This window comes from Henckelia pumila, chromosome 3 (assembly GCF_033568475.1).
Source record: "Henckelia pumila isolate YLH828 chromosome 3, ASM3356847v2, whole genome shotgun sequence".
In the NCBI taxonomy this organism is placed as follows: domain Eukaryota; kingdom Viridiplantae; phylum Streptophyta; class Magnoliopsida; order Lamiales; family Gesneriaceae; genus Henckelia; species Henckelia pumila.
In genome coordinates, this window is record NC_133122.1 from 63,758,089 (window position 1) to 63,777,960 (window position 19,872).

Sequence of the window (19,872 nt, forward strand, 5' to 3'; positions counted from 1 at the left end):
TTTATTCAAGTCATGTACGTACAATAGGCTCGATTAACAACTATTTCATATCCTTTTCAGTGTAATATTATAATCAAAGACTATCGTTCTTTAGTTTTGGATATAAACTTTATAAAATCTTATTTTTTTTTTATTTAAAAAAAATTGCGATCCGCACGAATCCACGATCCTATTTTCACCTAAATTGCGCTTGATTACTGGGTCACGTGATGGGGATCTAGCACACATGTTATTATGCAGGATTAGCATATGGTAGCACATGCCCCTTTTAATTAATCAATTAACGAATAAATTACCCACTTATTAATTACTCGGTTAATTGGTTAATAGGTAGAAGGTCAATCTTTTGTTATTCAGAGGGAACGAATTAAATTAAATCAATTACAAATGAATTGATCCGCTATAATAATATTACTATAAAATTAATTATGAACAAACCAACATATATAACAGAAATATAAAGGGAAGAAAAATCCATTATTGGATTTTTTTTTAGTGAGTCGACAAAAGGTTATCTTATTATTCATTTAAATTAGTAATTTCTGGTTTTCAAAAAAAAAAAAAAGTAATTTCTCTATTGATCTGGCGTCGAAATAATTTATTATCTTAAAAAATAATTAATTGATTAAACATCGATTTTTAAACATTACATGTTCTATTGCCGTTAGCAATTTTTGTTCTTATAATTATAACTGATATCATTTGGGCTTATGGGCCTAACATTATATGGTTTCAAACGAGGATCGAGGCCTGTTGGAAATTTGTGGGCTTCTAAAAGTTGATTTTATTGCGATAATTCTTTAATTGGACTTTAAGTACATATATGTGTGTCAATGTCAAAATCTAGATGAATGGAGATCCTAAAAAAGGCTAAACTCGATATCTATCTTTAATTCTTTAGGCCATGTACAATGACTTCCTTGCCTAATTGATTTCTCGCCCCAAGAATGAGGGAATTCCGAGGATCACTCCTCGTGCGATAATGCAGGCAGGTCTCGTCCGGATTCCTTCCGAACGGTAAAATTTTCGATTCTTTTTTATTTTAATTTTTTTTAAATAAAATAAAACATTTGTCTGGGTCGTTGTAGATGAATGACCGTTCTAATTATTTAAAAAATAAAAATAATAAAATTTAAAATTATTTATGCGTGTTATTTTTTAATTATATTTTTTAATTATGCGCAAAATTTTAAATTTTAATTATCTGTGGTTTTAAAATGTTTCAATTATGTGCAATGTTATTTTTTTAAAAAATATTTATTTATCATACAGAATAACAAAAAATGAATATTCAACATTATTTCACCCTCGTAGAATTATGAGATTAAATTATTGTTACTAACATCGGTATGCACTGAAGCTATCAACTTATTCACATCATTGAACATGCTGTTAGATTATAGCTTCCTGGTTATTATGTTATAGCTGTTATAGAGATGTGAGATGTCGATAAATCATGAAAAATTTAACATGTGAAAAAAAATGCAGTAATCTAATTCTAGGGTCATTCGACCCTGCAGAGGGACTCTTCTGCCGGTTGGATGGCCCGGATTGGCCAAAACACAATTTTCATCCGGGGCCCACATGAAAATTGTGGGCCCCGGATGGAAATTGGCCAATCCGGGCCATCCAATACAGAGGGGGTACTCGAAGGACCCCTAATTCTAATACATAAACTTTCATTATAGACCTATAAAATAAACGAGCAGGTCTCTAGCGAGATGAGATAATGAATCTGTACGTTAGAGATAGATTGATCCGATTCATATCTGCAATTGAAAAGTAATACTTTTGACATAAAAAATAATATCTTTTCATTAGTTGATCAGATCGAAGATTTGTATCACAAAATAAACCCGTGAGACCCTCTATCAATTTTTGTGAAAATATATAACACCACCTACTTGTTTCACCCCATATATAGTAATTAAAAACTAGCTCGAGATTTGCCCTCATGAATATATACAAAATAATTTATATTAATATAGTTATATCGAATACACGAGCAAAAGGCATATACCCTTAACTGTTTACTTTTTATACATGCAAATAATTTACATTTTTAAATCAATTTATTTATTTATTTTATAACAAACGGGGCGCGAAAATCATTAAAACCTTTCGCGCCAATTCCTCCAAACAATGCTTGGGGTTAACTTTCTGTTTAAATAAATAAATATGCTAATTTACAATGATAAAACGGAAGTCGGGTACGTTCCGGATCTTACCCAAATCGGGTTGACCCACGAATAGATCAGCAACCCACTTCCTTTTATTTGATTCCAATTACAATATAAAATCCGTTATATATTAATTTTCTTCAAATATTTACTCTTAGATTTTATTTGACCCAAATCCAATAAGTGACAAGAATCATTATAAAACAATTTTTTTAAAGTTTATATATTATTAATTTAGTTTTATACCAATAAAATTTCGAGTTTTTCGGAATTATATGTTTTTCAATTGTAACCAAATACAATATATATATATGTGTATGTGTATTATGTATGTATATATGTATGTGTATTAAAGTTTTTTTTATGGTAGTATGTTTATTAAATTTTGAGTTTTTCGGAATCATAAGTTTTTCAATTGTAACCAAATACAATTGACATACAATATATATATATATATATGTATGTGTATTAAAGTTTATTTTTATGGTAGTATGTTTATTAAAGTTTAATTTAACGTCGAGTAAAAAATTAATTATATTAATGTTTTATTTAAAATAAAACTGTTTTACAATAAATTTTTTGCATCAAATATAATAATTTATATTTTGTCATATTATGTTTTATGGCAATCATTGATTGGCATTCGACTATGATTATCCTAAAATAATATTTAACATAATCGAAATTGTTGTACCAATATATATATTTATGTAGTTGAAAATATTCCATAATATATATGTTAAATTAACAAAACACTGTAAATTGTTTTTATATCAAAACTATGGAACTAATAATTGAAAATTAATTCGCACCAAACACAATTAATCGACATTTAATTTAAGCATAGACATTTGGCCAAAAGGAAATTTTATAGAGATGGGCCGACCCGATTTGATGAATACGGGTCGATTATATTGGGCAAAACGGGTCAAGTATAATGATTGTCCATGCCGGTTTGACACGAAGCACAGAAGAGTGACGAAGCCCCCTTTTGGTTAGGGCTCCTTTACCATTATCCCACACCGCATCAACGCGTACCACACCCGCTCGATTTTCATTGTTCCTCTCCGTTTTCTTCTTCAATGGCGGTTTTCCATTAGCTTGAGGAGGAAAAGGTACCGTGAATTAATTGCCTATATGTTTTTATCCTTTTTTCTGGTCATATCATACAAAAAAAACTCACAGTTGTACATTTTTTGTTCGTCGTCTGCATTGGAATCCAATCGATTAACTGAATGTGTCGTTTTTCGTTAATTTCTGTTTGTATTTATATGCAATTTACGTTCTGATTTGAATTTGCAGCCTTTTTCGTTCGTGGATCTTAAAAGGTTCTATAATTGGGCGTTCGGTTTGCTTCTTGTTAGATTTTGCTGCATAAGTTTGTATAGCGTGTGTTGCTGGAATTTGATAGGTTTGCTGAGAGCGGCTACTGTTTACTGATGATGATGTAATTGCAGGAAACAAATCTGGCAGTTTTGGAGAATATTTAGGGGTTTTTGGTATTGAATTACCGTTGGTGATTGGAATGGAGTCTGAGATGGTCGCGCCCAATCCTCCAAAGCGGAGGGGGAGAAAAAGGAAGATAATTGATGTACAGGATGTGACTGTGGATTGTGAGGGCAAGAAGGTGTTGCAGACTAGGTCACTGAAATTAGTTGGTAGATATGTGCTGAAAGAGTTTCAGGGCAGTGGGTTGTTTTTGGGAAAAATTGTGTCTTATGCTTCAGGTTTGTACAGGATAAGCTATGAGGACGGGGATTGTGAGGATTTGAATAGTGGCGAACTCAGGTCTTGCTTGGTTGAAGATGGTGATTTGATTGGTAAATGGCCCGAGAGGAAAGAAAAGTTGGATGATTTGCTAAGTAAAAAATTCAATCCAAAGGTTTTCAAAGTTGAAAGCATGGTGACACACTGTGCTGACCAGGTTGATTTATCATTGCCAGTTGAATCAAGAAATGATGAAGCTGGTAATGATGAAGTAAAAGAGATTCTCCCTGATGCCGGTGCGGATGCCGATGCTGATTCTTCGAGTGATTCATGTGAGAATGCTCGTGATCAGGATTCTATTCTAGAAATGGAAGTTCCACTTGTACCACCACCTGAATTACCTCCTTCCTCTGGGCACATTGGCGTTCCAGAGGAGTATGTTTCACAACTTCTCTCCGTGTACACTTTACTTCGTTCCTTTAGTGTGCGACTGTTTCTTTACCCTTTTGGATTAGACGAATTTGTAGGGGCACTTAATTGTTCTGTTGCAAATACATTGTTGGATTCTGTTTATGTTGCTCTAATGCATGTCCTGAAGCGCCATTTTGAGAGGCTCTCATCAGAGGGTTCAGAGCTTGCACTTAAATGTCTCAGGTAATTTTAAAAAATGTTCTCGATGAGTTTTTATCTCTTTTTGAGTAGCAATATGGAATAATGGAAATTCTTTGAAGCCACTAATTTTTCTCTTAACTTTGCATTCACTACGAGTAGATAGTTGGTGAGGCAAGTTATCCAGCTTTGTCTATGATTGTTCTCCTGTCTTGTTAAATCTCAAGTCTTTGAGTTTGTTCTGGCCTGTATTATTATGAAAATAATACTGTAATGATTTAGGTGAGACAACCCTGTTTTTTTCCAAATTGTTCCAAATTGATAATCGATTATGGAAAATGGTCATCTGTGCTTATCTTTCAGCATTGGCCAACTTTCAGCATCAATTTTTGTTTGTAGTAGTATTGAACTTTATCATCCTTCTGCATTTAGGTGCCTGGACTGGAGCTTGCTTGATGCATTGACTTGGCCTGTTTACTTGGTTCATTATCTATTGGTGATGGGTTATACAAATGGACCTGACTGGAAAGATTTCCATACCCATTCACTGGAGAGAGATTATTACACTTTGTCAGCTGGAAGGAAGCTAATAGTTTTGCAGATATTATGTGATGATGCTTTGGATTCTGAAGAGCTTAGAGCAGAAATGGATGCGCGTGAGGAATCTGAAGTTGGAATAGAAGTGGACAGAAGTGCGGTATTTGCTTCTACTGGTGTTCCTAGAAAAGTGCATCCTAGATACTCTAAACCTTCTACCTGCAATGACAGGCAAATAGCGCAAGGTATTGCAGAGCATCACGAGATACAGTCTTTTATCAGCCACTCAATGGGATCTCAAGTGGGTGAACCAGTGGGAAGTTCTGCTGACAAGGATGGTAATGGCGATGAATGCCGTCTTTGTGGAATGGATGGATTTCTGCTCTGCTGTGATGGCTGCCCATCATCTTACCACTCAAGATGCTTAGGACTGAACAAGATGCATATAGCGGAGGGTTCCTGGTACTGTCCCGAGTGTAAAATAAACGCAACTGAACCTAAACTTTTATGCGGAACGGATTTGAGAGGAGGAAATATTTGTGGTATCGATCCATACAAACAAGTTTTTGTTGCTACGTGCGACCATTTGCTCGTGTATGTTTCTAATTTCTTTTCACCTTTATATTATAATAATATTAGTTGTTTCCTTAACTAAGATGTAACTTCCAGTTGGGCTTTATCCCTCCTGCTTAACATTCAGTTGTTTTTCCTGATGTCATTGTGTAATTTTATGTTTCTGAACTTCAATAATTCTTGCTGTTTCTTTGTTACCCGTAATTTTGCAGATTGAACGCCTCAATTAACTCTTGGACCTGCCTTAGATACTATAGTAGACACGACATTCCTAGAGTCCTCCATGCTCTTCATTCAAAAGCAGAACATGGCAGTTTGTATTCAGAAATATGCAGGGAGATAATGCATTGTTGGGAACTGCCCGGAAACATTTTACCAAGTTATGAAGTTTCTGAAAGTGGCTTGCAGTTAGCAAAGGGGGAAGGTGGTGGTGAATGTACTGATCAATCCCTTAATTTGTTGTACAAGTCAGCTCAAGATATGAATGTGGTTGATAATGTTGGAAGCTGCATTACTGGTATTAGTTCAGCAGAGATGGCTAACTCAGATCATATGAACTGTGTTCCAAAACCTAGATTATGCAATAGTTTGCACACGCCCAAGTATGACCAGCCAGAGACAACTGACCCGACTTTGTTCAGTGGTTTAGCTGTCCATCCTGCTGATCCTTTTGAGTTTAGTCAACAAAGCACTTCAAGTGTGACAGAAACTCTTACACTCACCACAGGATATAATAATGGTTCTGGGATTGGTAATTCTTTGGTTGGGATGCCTCATAATTTTCGGAAACTTGATAACATTGTTGACGGAAACATGTATGGAAGACAACATGGTGGTTGCTTATACACGGGATCTTCATTCAACCCAACCGATTATATAAATTATTATTTGCATGGAGATTTTGCTGCTTTTGCAGCTGCCAATTTGGCCATTCTTTCCGCTGAGGAAAATCAAGTTCCCGAGTCTCGCCAGTTAAATAATCGTCGAAAGGGTTTGTCCGACAGTGTTTCGCTTCAGCTGAAAGCATTCTCCATGGCGGCTATGCGATTCTTCTGGCCAAACACCGAGAAAAAGCTTGTTGAGGTCCCAAGAGAAAGGTGTAGCTGGTGCTTTTCTTGTAAGGCTTCTGTTTCAAGCAGGAGAGGATGCCTGTTAAATGCAGCCCTTTCAAATTCCATTAAAGGGTCTATCAAGTTACTTTCTGCTGTTCGTCCTATGAACAATGGGGATGGGAGGCTTCCTGGTATAGCAACATACATATTGTTTATGGAGGAGAGTTTAAGAGGTCTTTTAGGTGGTCCCTTCCTTAATGATGCTTTTAGAATGCGATGGCGCAAACAAGTTGAACGGGCTTCCACTTGCAATGCAATAAAGATCGTTTTACTTGAAGTAAGTGTTCTAGTTACTGTTGGTTGTCCGGTTATCTTGAGGCAATTGATTATCAATCTAACTAGTTGTTTATGTAGTTAATATAGTTCATCAGTGTTCTGGTGTTTTTTTATGGTGGATGGCCCTCTCTTCTATCTATCCGCAATTTAGTTTGTACTATCATGCATGCATGTATTTATTTTCTCGCTTTTCATTGCGAACCCTGTTGCATTTAGACTACAAAAATGTAAGATAGCGTGAATGCGTGATACCTACTTCATCTGGTGTGCGGCTTATGGTTAAATCCCTAAGTTGTGTGTCATTTGTGACAATTTAGATTATTTGTGTTATTTGGAATCCTTTTTGCTTGCGAGTCGTATTATGTATATGTAGCGCTGCATGAATATGGCTTGTATTTGCAGCTTGAGGAAAATATACGTAAAATTGCACTTTCTGAAGATTGGATGAGGCTCTTTGATGGTATTTCTAGCCAACCTTCCACTTCTCAAGTGGCGGTGAGTGTTACTGGATCAACTCAGAAGCGCAGACCAGGGAGGCGTGGCCGGAAACCCTCTACTGTGGTCGAGGTTGCAGTTGATGATCGTCAGGATGAGCCGTCTGACTCCACCTGGTGGCGGGGTGGTTCATTGTCGAAGCGTGTACTCCAGAGAGGATTTCTTCCACGTTCAGTGATTAGAAAAGCAGCTCGGAAAGGTGAGATGTTCTTTAGTGAAGCTGAAAGCTCATTTTCTTCTTCGTCCATTGCGCAATTGTGATGCACTTTTTTGTGACTATTATTTTGCGGAAATTTAGATGTATTTTTCTGACAAATAAACATAGCAGGTTGTTCAAAGAAAATAACTGGAATATATTATCTAGAAGGGCAAGAAACTCCTAAAAGAACTCGGCAGCTTGTTTGGCGGTCAGCAGTTGAAATGAGCAGAAGCACAGCACAGCTTGCACATCAGGTGCTTGTTATTTATCGATCATAATCATACATATATATAATGCTACACCTTTGTATTTTTGACAAAAAGATTATTCATGTAACAATCAGCTTTTGGTTTTTTTTTTTTTTTTTTTTGATTTCTAATGTGTACACATGGATTTGCATCAGGTCAGATGCCTGGATTTTCATGTGAGGTGGAATGATCTTGTCCGTCCAGAACAGGTTGCCTATGATGGAAAAGGTCCCGAGACAGAAGCTTCTGCTTTCAGAAATGCTTTTGTTAGTAATAAGAAAATTGTAGAGCATGAAATTAGATACTGTGTTGCTTTTGGTAATCAGAAGCACCTTCCATCTCGTGTTATGAAGAACATTGCAGAAATTGAGCAAATGACAAATGATGGAAAGGAAAGATATTGGTTTTCAGAGACACGAATTCCTTTATATCTTATCAAAGAATATGAAGAAAAAACAGAGAAAGACAAGCCCGCGGATGAGTTGTCCAAGCTTCAGAGGAAGCAGTTGAAGGCTCTCCATAAAAATATATTCGCATATCTCTCTCTGAAGCGAGATAACATGGAAAAGGATTTTTGTTGTTCTTGCAATCTAGATCTCTTGTATAGGTATTGTACATTACACATTCTCCATTCATCTCTTTGAGCTTACTCAACTTTTTTTCCATTCATTAATATTTTGGATGTTTTGATTTCAGGAATGCCGTCCAATGCAATGCATGCCAAGGTATTGTGATAACGAACCATATTCTTGTTTTGCTTAATTAATTTATTTATTTTATCTCAACTGCTTCACATCTGTTGAAATGTAGATGTTGCATTATTTTTGCAAAAAATATTTTCAAACAAGAAGGAATATTGGTGTAATTCAGAGGTAGAACTTAGAACACAAGTCTTTCTGATAATCATCAATCTTCATTATATGATTCAGTGTACTAAATTCTCTCACAGCTTCACCAATTGTTTTTTCTTTAGTTTTTCATATTTCTAAGTCAACTCTCTTTGGTAATATGACAATTAACCCCCATGTGCTATCGATGAATTGAAAACCCCTATTCGTGGTCATTTATGTCGGCAAAAATGACAAAAAAGATACTTGCGATCTTTTTAGTGAACTCAGCCGAGTTCTCTCTTTCACCACAAAAGGTGTTGTATTATGAGCCTGAACAGATTTGTCATTCATGTGAGACAGGGTGTAAATTGCTATTTGACAAATTATACTAGGACATGGTTGGTGTTGTGGTGGTTTTGACTTGCTAATTTCCCCCGATATTTTTTGTTGCTTCCAATTAATTTCTAAAGAAACATTAAGTTGTGCAAGTCTACTTTCCATGCAATTTTTATTTTTATCAAATATCATTATTGTCCTTTGGGTTCTGTAGGCTTTGAGCTTCCATGTTTATAGATAGAATGTAGAAGTAAATCTTTCTAGCACAGCTTGCTGGTGTGTAAATTGTCGCGTGTTCAAATTAAATCTTAGCCTTTCCTTTTCAAAAAAGGAAAACTGCGGAGTGATCGAGGCTTAGTCATTAAAAGCATAGGACTCTTAAGACTTATTGGTATGGTAAAGTCTATGTCTGAGGTGCGAGATAATCACACACTTTGATGAAAGAAAGTGTCCTAAAAGAGAACATTTAATCTGAATATTTGAAAATAGTTTCATCGTGTATAATTAATAAATAATTACAAAGTATTAACTAACAATGAAATAAGTACTCAGTCTTCATTAGCCTATACGCGAAACTTACGAGTATTTACTTGCATTTCAACCTGGACTTCCTATCCCAACATTTAATGTGTGTCTAAAAGGTCGTTAGAGCTCTTAAAAGTGCGGCAAGGTTGGTGCTTTATATTTAAGTTGTGCTCTTCATTAAAAAGCTACTCTTTAGCTTGCGTTAGACGCATAAAGGCTGAGCCCAATTTGGCCTTGAGTCTTATGCTCATGCGTTGTGAGCTTTTAATAACCTAGGATAGGGGCGCATAATTATTTGAATTGTTGACACACAGGTGCCTAGTAATAATAGTCTTGGTGTCAAATGCTAGGTGAACTTTTAATAACCTAGGATAGGGGTTGGGCTCATAATTATTTTAAGCGTTGCACACAGAGTTGCCTGGTAATAATAGTCTTGGTGTAAAATGCTAGGTGAATATTGGGTTGGGCACATAATTATTTATGCGTTGGACACAGAGGTGCCTAGTAATAATAGTCTTGGTGTAAAATGCTAGGTGAACCATGTGGTTTATTGAAGTGAAGCTCCCAAAGTATATTCTAGAATCTAAATATTTAAAAGGAATTCACGTCGTTCTTATTATTATAATTATAAAAATATACATGATGAGCTTCTAAATGACAATAAAACAAGTGGTCATTATTCTATAAGCAAACGTGAAATGTTACTTTCTTGCATTTCATTTTGGATTTGCTGTCTCTACACAGACTTGAAAAGTGTGGCAAGGGTGGGTTTTATCGTCGAGGGGCACGCATTAGGAAAGAGGCTGTGTTTGAGTTTGTGTTGAGGCACAGAGGGTGAGCTTTAGTTATTATTCTGACTGCAACATATGTTGAGCTTCGCGGGCCTTAAGCTTTGGTTCATGCCTTAGGGACTTCAATAACTGTGGACTTACATGGACCCCAGCCTGGTACAAACCTATGAGACAATAAACATGGGGGTATTGAATCTTACCTTTGAGAGTTATTTGGAAAAATGAGAAGACGTGGTATAATTGTCAATCATATTCACTACTTCCAACCCTTATATCTATCTGTTCAATATTGGACACCAAAAACTTGACTCTATTCAAATAAGTCTTAGGGAAATTAATCGTTATCAATGAAATGGGAGTAGGGTTTTTTTTATCACCTTCCACATCGTAGTTATGACATGATCTGGTTCTTGTGTGTAACCGGCGGTAGTATTTGCATTTCGTTTTCAACGTGTCTAAATTTGTGGCTTGTATCAATAAACAATTGAACTTATCAAGGTTTCCCTGGCCAGGTTTTTGTCATGATCAATGTGCTTCCAGTTCAACAGTTAATGTGAACGAGGAGGTTGAGTTTTTTATCACATGCAAGCGATGCTGTGAAACTCAGGTGGGCACACAAGTTGAAAGTAGCAATGGGTCGCCTACAAGTCCTTTGCTCCTTCATGGACAAGACACTAGAAAAGCTGGTACCGCCAAAAAAGGTGGAAAGTTAGCGGGATATAAAGGATCATCGGCATCTGTGAGAACCGTGGAGCATTCTTCTGGGGTTAAATCTGTCAATCGCTCTTCAGTTTCCAAGAAAAGTAAAATAAAAAACTGGGGTTTGATATGGGGGAAGAAGAATTGTGAGACTGCGGGCATCGATTTCAGGTTGAAAAACATTCTTTTGAGAGGCAATCCACATCTGGACTTGATACGGCCTTCGTGCCGGCTCTGCAATAAGCCATGCAACAGTGACCTAATGTACATTCGCTGCGAAACATGTAAATGTATGTATTTTTTCAGGATCACATCTTAAATTTGATATTTGCTGCATGTGCTTGTGGTCTGTACTGTTTCTTTATTAGCTCTGTGCAAGAGTGATTAATGTGTTTCTCTGTGCCTATTGCAGTTTGGTTTCACGGTGTTGCCTTGGAACTGGACGAGTCTAAGATTTTTTCTTTGATGGGATTCAAATGCTGCAAGTGTAGGAGGATAAGATCTCCTGTGTGTCCATACATGGATGCTGAAAAAAAGAAGGCTTTGGAGGACAAAATAGAGCAGAAACAGCCTTCAAAGCAGGAGATTTCGGAGATGGAGTCCGACTCTGGTGTAATAGGCGAGCATTACAGGGAAGATCTGCCGGCTTATTCTGCATTACCAACTAAGGCTGAAATTAGCCACGTGACAGTTGATGATCCTCTTCTCTTTTCTCTCTCTGATGTTGAGCAATTAACCGAGGACAAACCAGAAGTGGAATACGGATGGAATAATTCCACTGTATCTGTGCCCGGGCCTCGGAAACTACCAGTCAGAAGACATGTTAGACAAGAAAATCAGTTAGATTATCCTTGCCCTGGAGATCCGTTTCAGGTCAAATCAAATGTCGCAGACTCTACAGAGAAGCTACCCTTCAGGAGACAAATAACACAAGAAAACTTGGACTGTAACTCGTCCACCGATTCCTTTCAGTTTGAAGCATCCGAAAAATTAGAAGCAAATGGTATGAGCTATATGCAGGAATCATCACCCCCTCAAGTTGAATGGATTGTTTCTAACGATAACTTCGATGATGGTATAACTTTGGACTATGATTCCCTTGGATGTGACGATATGGACTTCGAACCTCAGACCTACTTCTCTTTCAATGAGTTGCTTGCATCTGATGACGTCGGTCACACAAATGGCAATGAATTGGAAAAAGCTACAGAAAATTGGGAAAGGTCTTCCCTTCCAGAAAATGGATTGCTCGAAACATGTTGTGATCGGGAAGAACCCACCTTATCCGTGGAAACACTCATTCACTTTGTTCCTTGTAAGATTTGTTCTCATGCCGAACCATACCCTGATCTTTCTTGCGTGGTATGTGGTATGTGGATACACAACCATTGTTCGCCCTGGGTTGAGTCGTCATCTTGGGAGAATGGCTGGAAGTGTGGCAATTGCCGTGAGTGGAGATAGTAGAATCTTTTGTTTCTTATGTTTTGAATAATGTGCACCGTACGAACTGGGGATGAATGTCATATGCGTCATCCGTGAAGCCTGCTTTGACTAGGAAATGGCAAGTCACTCCTAACACCCGTCTGAGATTGGAAAAGTCTGGTGGCACTGTGAAGGCCAAAAGTTTTTGCTTCAGTCCATGGATGCATAATGGATTAATGGTATTAGGCTATTTGCTACCAGCTGTTTGACTCGCATCACGTTTTGGGCTGGGAAAAGTTAAAAAAATATATCAAAAAGTACAGCTTCATTCCCCGTTCTGGGAGAAATCGTGATCGCCATGGATTTACGGGCCAATCTTGATGGATAAGCTACATTTTTTGGTGCTTATCAAACTGCATTGCTTGTAGGAAGTATTGCATTCTAGAATTTTTTGGTGCTTGTCAATTTGCATTGCTTGTAGGAAGTACTGCATTTTGCACAATAGGTACACCTTCGATTTTTTTCTGGGATGAGCGATTTTGTTCAGCCTTTTAATTCCCTGCATTTGTTCTTTTTATTTCTTTCCAGTTTGAAACATTGAAAATATACGATATTATGATACATGGTTAGTTTGAAGAATGGAAAGACAAACACCGTTGCAATCTCAACGGAAAAAGATTCTCTGCTGTGTAAAGAGAAACAACATTGGGTTGTGCATTGAAGTAGACATATTTGCAATATTCCACGTATGTAACTAATAATATTTAATCATGTGATATAAATTAGAGAAGGCTATTTTAATGCATAGTATTTGCAGTGTCTCTTTCCACAGCAGAGTATCCAGATCCGATCTCAACTTATCCTATCATTGACTGATATTTTTTTGTGTATATCCTCTTTCCTTGAGTTCAAACGCACAACTAATTAGTTTCTTGCAATTTTCTTTTATTTTAACTTTTGCTATTTTTAAACTATTAGTAAAAGTTACTTGTCATGCACGTGAAAATAATTTTTATTGTCGATAAGCATTGTTAAATAAATGAGTTGAGATGAAAAGAGATTAACGTGCAGTTAATTAATGTTTTTATGGTATTTTAGTCAATAATAAAATTCAATGTAATATAATACATACAACATGTATTATAAAATGAATGCGAACAATATTTGTTCAACCATTGTCGTTTTTTTATTGAAATTTTGTCGTTCTTTAGATAAAATAAATTTTATTAATAATATATACTTTTTCAAAGAAAAAAACTGTTACATATCTTAGTGATAGTGTGATGAAATCAATATAATTTTCAACATTGGTACTAATAAAAATATTTGCAATTTTCGAACAATGTAACACTTGCAGTTTCAATGTTTTTATCATTTACGGTCATCATTATTATATATATACATTAACAGTTTATAATAAGACACTATCAATAATTCATGTAAAGTTATAAATATAGTTTTTAATGTAGTTTTACCTCGACATATTATTGATATTGAAACTTATAAATTATTATAGCTCGGATTTTTCATTGTCTTGAATTTTAGCAATTATGACATGTTTCGTACTTCTTCTTATTTTCTATTTAATGTATGTATGTCTTGAAACATATATGGTTTATTCTGTATTTGTTAATAAGTGAGATACATTAATCAAATTAAAGTAAATATTGATTTTATAATTTTTTATATTATATGTTGATTACTTATTTTGTGACTACTGATTTATGAAGAAAAAAATTGTAATATATATAATTCATTCTAAACTTTAATTTAAATTATCGCGTCAAATATTTTTTTATTTTTTATTTTGGATTTTTCTCTCTTTCATGATTTTTTTCATTTACCATCCGTTTTTATTCTCTATGAAAAAATCAATATTCTCATTATCTTTAACAACAATTCTTGTGATTATGTCTCCATCAATCATTTGCCTTTTTCTATTGTTATTATTTTATTCTTTTGTTGTCGGTCACTTTTTTATCCTAAAAATATTTATTTGCAAGAATAACAATAATTTCACCATTCCCAACTGCATTATTATATGTTATCGTCTTCTATTACTTGTATGTCAATATCGTTAACGATTGATGTATTTGTTAGACATCATCTTTTATTTATAATTTCTTATTTTTTAAATTTATTGATTTCTTTTGTTTACAGTGATTTCGTTGCTATAATTTTTGATTGAATTTTGAATGTCTTTAATTACAAATTTTAAATTTCATATTTTATTTCAACCGTTTTGCCTATTTTGAAAAAAAATACATATTCTTCTTTATTTGATGTATCTAAATAATTGTAATATATTGAAGTGTTGTCTTCTTACATATAAAACAGATTTTATTAATAATTGCTAATCATTATATAATATTTGTAAGAAAAAAATTTATTTATATACATTGATGATGGTTCGAATCGATATAATATTCAATACTGCAACCAATAAAAAACATTTATAATTTTTTTGAACAATGTAACTGTTGCAGTTTTAAACTTTTAGTGTCATCGTTTATTATTATCGTTTTTTCTATATTTACATTAACAGTTTAAGATAAGATATTTCAATAAATCATTAAATTATAAATACATTGTTTAAATGTAGTTTACCTTGACACAATATTAATATCGAAGCTCATCCAGTTATTATAGCTCGAGTTTTCCATTGTTTTGCCGATTGAGCTTAAACAATTACTACATGCTTCGTATCATGAATTTGCCCTATTTTTTTTAATCTTATATATGTATGCCTTGAAACAATATAATTCGTTGTATATTTGTTAATAAGCAATATATACGTTAAATCAAATTAAATCCGGATTTTGTAATTTTCTATCTCATGTTCTATAAATATATTTATAAAATATTTGATCCAATGATAAAATATTCAAATTTTCGCTCGTAAAATAATAAAAATAAATTAAAATAATAAATTATATTGTACTTTTTATATATGATGGATCTAATTGAGAATTTTCATCGAGTTAATTCTTTTTCAAGATCTTTATTTTGATTTGATGTGATTCTTCTAGATTTTGAAGTTATTACCTAGTCCGTAGTATAATATTGTTTCTTTTTCTATGCAATACAGGTGTGTGAACGTCGTTGTTGTTTTGAGCTGAACATTTAAACAATTAGTCATAAGAAGAAGTAGTGAGTAATATTAATAGCTAATTTTTGTAAAGATTTATATACAAAAAATAAAAATTTTACCTTCAAAACATGTATTTTTATGTTACAGAAAGCCATAACCAGTTTATCCATACCTAACTCTTATAAAAATATTAGTTCGTTAATTGTAGTATCATCTCATAACATAGTTGTTATAGTTTTTAGTTTTGTAGGGAGGAAAATTAGTTAAATTTTTAATTTTAACTTTTACATACATGATATGTGTGTGTTAGTGTGTTCTTTATTTATTATTTTGGATTAAAACTTGACTCCACTTGAATTGATTTATTTCAACATCGGTGTGTAGTTTAATATATATATATATATTAATAACATTTACAAATATGATATTTTTATATATTTATGAACGTATGATATAATTATTTAGCTCAATATGTCCTTACACAAATTAAAATACATAAGATTTTTGTTGAAAAAATCTGTTTATTTCATCTACAAAAAAATAAAAAATCAAATTATTTTGGTGTTTCAGTCTTTTAGGAAATGATTGATGAGTATTTAATTAAGATTTTTGTGAATTTTTTTTTAATTTTTGTTGAACAAATTTGTTCACTTTATTTACAAGAAAATAAAAATCAAAGTATTTTGGTATTTCAATCTATTTGGAAACTTGATCCTTATCTAATATACACAAATATTTTCAATTTTGACCTTATAATAATAATAATTGATTTTACAAAATCATCCTCACAGAATTTATCAAGTGTGTACAAATCAAGGACAAAGTTGAAAATACACAATTGAAAAACTTTGACATTGGTTCACACTTTTATTAAAAATAATAATAATAATAATAAATAAATAAATATTTCAGAATTTTTGGAAATTTGATTCTTATCTAATATGCACACAATTTGTTAATTTTGATCTTATCATAATAATTGATTTTACAAAAAATATCATCACAAAATTTATTCAAATGTGTACAAATCAAAGATAAAATTGAAAATACACCATTGAAAAACTTTGACCTTGGTTCACACTTTTATAATTGGTATAAATTATTATTATTATTATTATTATTATTTAATGATTATGGAATTTTTGGTTTTATATTAAGTTCTTGCCAATATAGCTTAGATGTTCTCAAAAGCTTCTTGTACTAGGCAAGGTTCTAAAAAGCGTGAACCGCGTCGAAGCGTGGAGGTCAAGCTTCAGGTTTATCAAGCCTAAGCAAGCTTAGAACGAGCTTAAACATAAAAAACGTTTTTATTTTTTACTATAATTTTAATTATTTTAAGACACACATTAAATAAAATGTTAGATTAACCATAAATTATACGATTTAATTAGATAATTCAAGTTCTAAACTATAAATATACATATTTATAAAAATGTTTTCATTTAAAAAAATAAATAAAATATTTCGTTTTAAAAAGCGGTCGCTTAATCGAGCTTAAGCGTATTAAAGCTTAAGAAATATTAAACGTCGCTTAAATGCGCTTTTTAGAACATTGGTATTAGGAACTCTCGGGCCTTTGGCATTAGAAATAGAAAGTCCCCCATATCGTGAGATTGAATATTTTGAGGTTCCATTATAGATTTCAAATCCCAATTATCAGAATCCAACTGCAACTTCCGAAAATCCAAACTCTTGAAACTGAGATTGTTGTCATTCTATTGCTCGTGCCAAAAGCTCTCAAGTGCCCCAATACAAGAATCTTTTGAGATACCTATGCTTAACCAGAATTTATTGTAAGACTAAATTTCAAGTAACCAAGTGGACCCAAGCTTAATAAGTACATAATTAAACTATAAGTCGATGGGATGATCAAAGATCGCCCCCGTTTTTTCTCTTACTTTTCTTTAAACAAACCATGTATCATAACTTCCTATATTTCATAGTTTTCAATGGAAGAGCATAACAAGAACAATTATTGAACGATAGATAGATTGTTGGAGTGAAATCATCATTCTCGATGATCTGACACACATGATTGTTAGATGATTGTAAAATTTGATTTGCATATTTCATCATAAATCACAATTTTTTACATAGTCGCAACTAATTGATTCTACTTATTTAAAATACGAGTACTTATAAACATTGTGGAATATTTGAGCATTCAATTAATTCTCCCGTGTCTGAAACACAAAGCCGTTGTTGGTATATCTGATATCTTAAGTGTCCCTACAAAATGTCATCATAGCATGCCATCTCCTAAAACACCGTGCCATCACATTCCAAACGATTATGCACATGCCCTGCTTCTAATTTATATATTATTTGTAAAATAAGATGATATATATATATATATATATATATATATATATATATATATAGAGTTCTTTTATGGTGCCCAACTCATATGCCCAACTCCATGCCCACCATGTACAATATGTGAGTTGACCAACACAATTGATGAGTTGACTTATCACATATTGTACATGGTGGGCATGGAGTTGGGCATATAGAGTTGGGCACCATAAAAGAACTCTATATATATATATATATATATATATATATATATATATATATAAAAGAACCACAAATCCTTTTACAAAACGATCTAGAATCATTTTTAATATGAATTTTCGATTCGATCGAACTCATTAAAAAATATTATTTTAAATCAAAACTATTATTTTTTTTATTTTAAATATGAATCAGATCGATGCATCAAGTAAATATAAATTATATTCACATATGGGTAATATATTAAATGTAATAATGTTGGGAATAGAATATTTTTCCCGGCGGTGAAAGGGAAAACTCTCAACCACCGTCGCAATCGCAATGATAGAAGAAGACTTGGGTATTTGTGTTCTTCGTAGTGTGTGCTATTTTCCGATGATTTTGTGTGTGTTCCCTTGGATTCTAATCCATTTTTCACGTACGAACACCAAATGCTGTGTGTTTTTATTGTATTTTAGTCTACCCAAATCGCACTACCAAACAACCTTTCACCATTCTCCACCATCGCTCCCATACCTCGACCGGGACAACATACACCGTTCACGTACACCAAAACAACAATAACTATGTTACTAGTTGTGTTACTAGTTGTGATCTATTTCTTTGCCGCAGAAATCGCGATTAAACGTGTAGCGTGAATAAATGGCAACATATATAAGAAAAATGGTAAAACGATGGTATTAAATGTGAAATATATTAATATAGATATACCATATTTATTTAGTAATGTGAAAGATATATACATGAAAGGGGCAGAGTTCAACATACCTTAAAGGATTTTATTTTAATCATAAATTCAATGTCCCATGATTTATCACATCAACAATATCCCATTAATTATGCTAATATGTAGAGATATTGACCATCAAATATATGATTTGGGTAATATCAAAAAAAAAAGATATCATGTACATTCCATTTTGCTAATAAGTTTGCATAAGTTTACACATAAAAAACGACAAGATTTTAAGTATATTTTATTGCTTTGGGAGTTTTAACGATACAAGTAGGGCCAAAACCGTTCCATCTACGATATAAATAATGATAGTTAACTAGATTTAAATCAAATCATACGCTTTAGTTTTTTTTTTTTTAAAAAAGTAATCCTATGTGAATGAAACATAAGATCAGCTAAAATAAAACGAAACTAGTTTGCAACAAGTACAACGTCGAGGTTCAGCAGATTTTGCGATATACAGAAAAAAATAATCATGTAGCAAAATTATAAAAGTATAGTCTTTAAAATCCTTGAGTTCACTACTATCTCCAATTCAGGTAACAAAACTGGTAGAATTTCATGAGAATTCATGAAATTTGAATTTATAAAATAATAAAATTATTTTTACTCATAAATTTATATATAAATTTTAATTTTTTTTCATAATTTTTTTTTTATAAAATATCATTTATCTAAATTTAATATCATCAAATTTCAAAATATATTTTAAATTTTTACCAAGTACCAAAATAAAATTTCAATTTCAATTTTAAATTCTATTTTTTAAACATTAAAACACACTGAAATTTTTTATAAAATCATATCACATATCAATTTGATGAAATCGACTTCCATTGTGAAGATGATAAATACGCGAGGAAAGAAAAATCAGCGCATGCAAAACCAACAACGTTGTATAAATAAACATACGTGTGGCCATTTCGCATAGGCATCATCAACACTTCATACGTCACGTATAATAAGTTAAAAGCCCTTTTGCGAAAACCATG

General features: G+C 33.1%; 1 protein-coding gene across 3 annotated transcripts; it reads left to right on the forward strand.

The window, feature by feature from the left end:
- Nucleotides 1–3,143: 3,143 nt before the first annotated feature.
- Nucleotides 3,144–13,279, forward strand: LOC140886297 (DDT domain-containing protein PTM-like). 3 transcript variants are annotated; one of them, XM_073292830.1, is made up of 11 exons: nt 3,144–3,295; nt 3,483–3,508; nt 3,638–4,541; nt 4,929–5,627; nt 5,819–6,995; nt 7,397–7,688; nt 7,818–7,942; nt 8,092–8,543; nt 8,633–8,661; nt 10,931–11,407; nt 11,530–13,279. In XM_073292830.1, the coding sequence occupies exons 3-11, from the start codon at nt 3,706–3,708 to the stop codon at nt 12,576–12,578; spliced, it is 5,136 nt and encodes a 1,711-aa protein (XP_073148931.1). In that variant the 5' UTR covers nt 3,144–3,295; nt 3,483–3,508; nt 3,638–3,705; the 3' UTR covers nt 12,579–13,279. The 3 variants fall into 3 exon arrangements, with proteins under 3 accessions (XP_073148931.1, XP_073148932.1, XP_073148933.1); XM_073292831.1 differs by having other exon boundaries at nt 3,483–4,541; XM_073292832.1 differs by lacking the exon at nt 3,483–3,508.
- Nucleotides 13,280–19,872: the final 6,593 nt, after the last annotated feature.